Genomic DNA, 6,000 nt, shown 5'->3' with positions numbered 1-6,000 from the left:
CATAAAACGGAAAACTCATATTTGAGAAAGATGTTTAAAAATGAAAAAAAAAAAGGATCAGTCACTGGTTAAAATATTAGGTACACCTGCACAGTATTGAAATTAGAAATATGTTGACTCGCTCATATCAAAAAAGATGAAATAAATGACTGGATAAAAAGCTGGATAACTCAAGAAGAAGAGCAAATATGCAAGCGCTGTCAAAAAAACCAGGCACGATCGCACTGTGTCATGAGCTAAAATTCAAAACGCCAAAGTGCGCTAAGCCCTATGCCACAAAACAATCAATACGTTTCTAATAAAAATCGATCCGACACAGACAATATTCAAGCAACATCCATAAAAACAACATGAATCACTTGTCAAATGAACAGGCACACTTGCACTATACTTTGCAATCTTAAATATAAGAACGGTTTGAATCACGTTTTCATTCTTGCATAGTGAACCAGTTAAGGAACATGAAACAAGCTGCACAAAATAAACTCCACATGCCAAAATATTAGGTACACAGGCACTGTAACATAGAAGCAAAAAGTTCAAAATATTATCAGTGGCCCATCTGCACTACAAAAGCTAGCTCAAGCAATGCACAAAGTAACCTCTAAAATACATAACACAAAAAGGATAGCAGACTATACTACAACCATTTTATTTATATAAATAATAATTGGTGGAACTGTTCAAATTTTAAATATCTGCACAGCAACTCATAGGGTGGAAAAAAAAAAAATCAAACTTCATAGACTCAACCAAATTATTTGGAACAGCCCTCAAACCGTATAAATATTGCCTGATATTACTTATTAAAAAAATAATAACAACCTCACCAAATAATGTTAGATAACATTAAAAATACAAAAAAATTGCATTGCATTTACCAAGCAAAAGTATCAACACTAACCAACATAATAAGAAAACATATGTAGAAACAAAAGTGAGATGATTAAATCCCACCAACGTACTTCCAAAATTAATAATAAAGAAAAAACAATCACTGATCAAAACTTCTGGCACATGAGCGCTTTATTTCGCCACATGAAATCTATCAAACTTTACAATGCGCCAACCAAATGACAAAAAAGCCCCCAAACCCTCAAAAAGCGCCATAAAAAAGATTACTCATAAACAATCATTCCGACACAACAGAGGTTTTATTCACGCAACTTTTTTGTATTATTTACAGAAATAACGAAGAACACATCCATGACTCCTCTGATCTTATGCTGCTCATGTACAGTAGGTCTCTTGGGTGAAGGTGTACCTAATGAGGTGGCCAGGGTGATACATGATGACAGCATCTTTGCCCACCCCCCTCTTTCAAGATGGAGATATCCCCCAAAATTGGCAGTGACACCAGGGCTCACACGGGCCACGACGCACTCAACACCCATGTTCAAAATCCCACCACAGCAGTCACCCCTGCGTGACGCTTGCATTTCTTACACTTCGAGACTTTCTTTTTTTTTTTTTCTTCGAGAAATCGGGAATGACGCCAAGCCGTGAGAAAAACGGGTCGGAACCAGTCCGGCAATGCTTATTAACACTCACGGGAAGATGAAGTCAGAAAAAAAAAAACAGTGCCGTGATTGATTTGTATGCTAATTATAAGCGACGAGCTAAAACACAGTAATGCAAATTAAGAAATAAAGAGATATGAATAATTAATTTTTTTCTTACCTTTTCCAGCTCCAACAGATGAAACCGTAAAACTTGAATGGCTTGAATCATCTGTAGGAATAGAAAAAGCAAAAGAAATATATATTTAGTACATTATTTTAATTAAAAAATATGAAAATGGACAATTCCCAGCCACATTACATACAATAATACAGGCACATATGACCAAAAAATGATTTTCCGTGACTTACCAGATTATCCAATTCTGGATTTGATGAAAATAAAGGTTTTTCTGCACGTATCTAAAAAAACAACAACAAAGGAATCACGTGACAATCATTTTAAATACATGTCACAGACGCCATTGGAATAAAAGAACATTTAGTCCCGTCAAGTAACTTTCTTCAGTTTTTTTTTTCTTCAAAATTGTCTTTTTTTCTGACCTGTTTGGCAAAGACAGCGATGTCCTCGTTGAAGGACTCTGACGAGCACACGTCCCCTCCCGCCACTCCGGGCTCTCTGGGGGTGCACGTCGCTAATTCACATTTCTCGAAAATCAGTGCAAGCAGCGGGAACAGTGGGTGCCTGCATGGCGACACACACATATTACAAGCTCACAATAACAAATGCCAGAGCCGGGGTCAAGTCGACTGCAGGCTGCATTTAGGCAGCCATGCTCCCCTTTTATATATTTGGATTTTTGCAGCTTCTCTGCAAACACAATTCTGCACGTGGAGTACGTTTCATTTACAAAATACACAGCAATGCTAACAGGTTGGAAAATATACATCAAAGTTCGTGCATCGAAATGACATTGAAGTCTAAAAACACAATAAAATGTGAATGTCGACAGCAGCATTCAGGATTTATTTTTAATGAACTCCGATTAATTAAATTACCGCGGGATTGCCATTATTTCCACTCGGTTGAGAGAGTCAAATTATTAGATAACACCCACGGTTAAAAGTGTAATATACTTTTATAGCCACACGTAAGTGTATAAGACCGAAAGTAATATAATCAGTTTAGGATGTAAAAAAAAAAAAAAAAAGTACACGGCGCTCCACTCGGACTCGTCGAGAGTCAAAGCCGGCCAGGGCTCACTGTCCCCGGGCAAAGCGACCCGAGCACCCCGGCGAAACTCTCGGAAGTCTCCCACCGCACCCAGCCACTCAAATCCCCGCGGAGCTCGTACCCGTATATGGCGTCCTTGTCCCTCTTGAGCGCGTCGTTGACCGACGAGCCCATGCTGGGGGGCATGGTGTTGGTGTGCGCCGTGTGCGGATACTGGTGCGAGTGCAGCTGGGGCCCGTGGTTGAGGTGCACGGCCTGCATGGAGCGCGCGCCGTGCGGGTCCCCGTACATGGTGGTCGGGATGCCCACCCCGTCCATCCCGTAGTGGGGCAAGTCTTCGTACTGCACCGGAACCACACACGAACACACGCACGTATTATACACACGAGAAGACGCTCACAAATGCAATTGTTTTCCGAGTGTCCCATTTTAAAAAAGGGGTGCAAAATATGACAACTTTTTCAACATTTTACAGCATAAAAATAAGAAAGATTCGAGCCGAAGTTGCTGACATAATAAGTGATCGAATTTAATCACACTAGCTGTTGCTTCTAGGATTGGTTAAGTTAATACAGCAGTGGGTTACTCCTAAAGTCAAACATTTTCATACGCAGTTTTGCTCCGATGCAGAATGGACTCGTGCAATTTGCGCAACGAACCAGTCATAAATCCTTCACAAAGTTTCTCTTAAGCCTAAAGTCTAATAGTGCAACAAGTATACACTTTTCACACAAATACTGAATGTTTGGTTTTGCACACAAAAAACATAATTTGCATTAGCCAAGGCGATGCTTTGTTGAGACATTTTACAAGTGAGTGTTCCAGGCTTGATTTATTTGGAAAACAATGGCAGCGAGCCTCCAGGCGACGAGGTGCAAAAGCAAGTCGGCGTGACAGATTTTTGCACACAACGTGTAAATCAAATAAGATTTGTCTTCGCCACGCTACCAAATATGGATATTTAGTCGCACTTTAGTGCGTTTTTATCAAAGGAGAAATGCGCGTGCTGGGGGAGTTGCGTGGAGATCTCAAGTCTCCAAAGCTTTTGAGATTGTCACCCGGAGGATCCACGCAGTGCTGTCACAAGTCATCTGCAAAAACAAGTCCACGAAAGAAGTGTGTGGATGTGTGCAGGGGGGAGTGGGGGGTGCTAAGGGGGTGTGCATTGCAAAAAAAAAAAAAAAAAGCTAGTCCGTGCGTAATGTGGGTGTCAGAAAGACGCAAAAAGTAACTTTTTTTTTCCAGTAAGTCCACGCGTGTTTTGCTTGCTTTGGTTGTACGTACCCGTTGCGCCATAAGCTTCCTCGCTGCCCTCGGTTCGTGATTCGAGTCCCAATTAAATCCGCTCGGAAGCCAGGCTTGCACGGCAAATTAGCAAATCCAAATACAAATTGAGATGAGGGGATTACATTTAAAAGAAGCAAATATTAATAAAAACAGCAACAACAACAAAAAAAACAAAAAGAATCCTTTGGATTTGTTGGGGCTCAGTCCCCCTTCCAGCCAGTCACCACGGTGCCGGCCAAGTTGAACCCGGCCGAGGAGAGTCGATCCTCGGCTCTCCTGCTCGCTCCGAGTCCCCCCCACCCCGAAAAATAAAAAAATAAATTCAAAGCCTAAAAAGACACCCGGAGGTTCTCATGGCTCGATTTTAGTCTCCCGCGTGTCCGGCGTTGCTTGCTCGTTGTCGGGGTTCCTCCTCCCCGTGGTTTTGCTCCGCTGGATGGAACACCGGCTCGCTCCCACTCACAGCCGGGAATGAAGCGTCTCTCCCAGGCTTCGGCGGCTGCTGGCTGCCCGCTCTCCCGCGGCTTGATTTACTTATGCAAAGACGTGTGGAAGAGCTCAAGAGGAGAAGGAGGAGGTGGGGGTGGAGGAACAGGAGGAGGGTTCATCATTCCGGCTCGGGGCTTTTCTTAAAGGAGCCGCGTGGCGCGTATATATGGAGATGAGCGGGCGTGTATGTGCTCGAACCCGGAAGTGATGCTTGCCGTAAAAAGTCGCACGGACCACAGCAAGTGTCGCGCACTCTCGAGGGGGGCGAAAAACAGTCCATAAAAAAAAATCGCAATTTTGATCTCCTGCTAAGAATTAATTTGCAAACTACACAAACCTTAACGTAAGTCATCACAATGGACGCCGAATTTATCACTGGAACACAACAATTCCAATTAACACAAAACATGGCCTCATTGTTATGATTGTGTTGTATCATAATTACATTGGTGACATTCTTACAAATTAACTGGTCCAGTCCAGCCGGTTTCAGAGGCTCCATTTTCTTTCAAAGTGAGAGGAATGTTCACCTTTTTAAAAAAAGGAGTTTGCGGATTGCCCCCTCTTTTCCCACCCCTGCCGGTGATGTGAATGGGTCGGTCCAGTCCGGCAGACGCTCTGGCCAATAGCAGCGGACCCCAGATGAGGGCAGTTGGAGGGAGGCGCTCTGATTGGCTGCCCACGTCGATCGATCCAGGGAATGATTGATTGATTGCTCCGAGGCCACATTGGCGAAAAGGTGCAAAAGCAAGCACATCATCATCATTATCACCAGGCCACACTTTCACTTTATTTACAACATTGTGCTGCTTGTTTATGGTCAGTTTGGGGGGGGGTAATTGATAACAAATGAGCCACTTAAAAGGATAGCCCTGTGCAATTAAACGCCTTTTTGATCTCAATTCCCCAAATTAAACTGCATGCATGGACATTTAATTAAACCAAATATGTTATACTTTTTTTTTACGTGTGTTGTGTCTTAAAATTCATCTGCAATAATTTCATTATCACTTAGTTGCACTTTACATTTTCTTGAATAAGGACTAAATTAATTTAATAAGCAAACACAAGAGAAAACACATAACGTTATCTGTTATGCTAAATAAGTGACGCCATCACATTTCCTCGTTAGTGCATAAGAGTCATTGAGCTGGTAAAACAAAATAAATGTGTATTGACTTTCAAAAGTGATGTCGTCATACTGTATTTGCACACATGTAAATCGGAAATGCGCATGCAGGTAAAATGCATTTCCGAGTGCACTTTTATGCATGTAAAATACATGTCACGTTAATGACGTCATTATATTGCCTTTGCATTTTTGTAAATATACAGCGATCGGTCTATTTAGTGAATGATGCCATTTTATTTCCTGGCAATGTAGCAAAATGCATTCAATGGGATTTCTGTATTGGGGATGTCATCGCAATTCCCATCATATATGCATGAACATGTTTATAAATAAATAAGAATTTGATAGAAAGCATTTCTAAACAATATTTTCAAGTATAAGCATTAATGTATAAAATG

At 41.6% G+C, this 6,000-nt stretch overlaps 1 protein-coding gene across 2 annotated transcripts in view; it reads right to left on the bottom strand.

The window, feature by feature from the left end:
* meis1b (Meis homeobox 1 b) overlaps positions 1-6,000 on the bottom strand; it is a 114,964-nt gene that overhangs the window by 94,985 nt on the left and 13,979 nt on the right. The window contains exons 1-5 of one of the 2 annotated variants that reach the window (XM_088421014.1): positions 3,979-4,669; positions 2,816-3,036; positions 2,064-2,205; positions 1,872-1,922; positions 1,681-1,731 (exon numbers count right to left, since the gene is read on the bottom strand). In XM_088421014.1, coding sequence (XP_088277140.1) covers positions 1,681-1,731; positions 1,872-1,922; positions 2,064-2,205; positions 2,816-3,036; positions 3,979-3,990 — 477 coding nt within the window. In that variant the 5' untranslated portion in view covers positions 3,991-4,669. Of the gene's footprint in view, positions 1-1,680; positions 1,732-1,871; positions 1,923-2,063; positions 2,206-2,815; positions 3,037-3,978; positions 4,670-6,000 lie in introns of those variants that run through there. The other variant, XM_088421015.1, reaches the window with a different exon arrangement.

This window comes from Hippichthys cyanospilos, chromosome 8 (assembly GCF_059441005.1).
Source record: "Hippichthys cyanospilos isolate Australia breed blue-spotted pipefish chromosome 8, RoL_Hcya_1.0, whole genome shotgun sequence".
NCBI lineage: Eukaryota > Metazoa > Chordata > Actinopteri > Syngnathiformes > Syngnathidae > Hippichthys > Hippichthys cyanospilos.
Note: the sequence above shows the minus strand (reverse complement) of the source record. Positions and strands in the feature narration are given on the sequence as shown.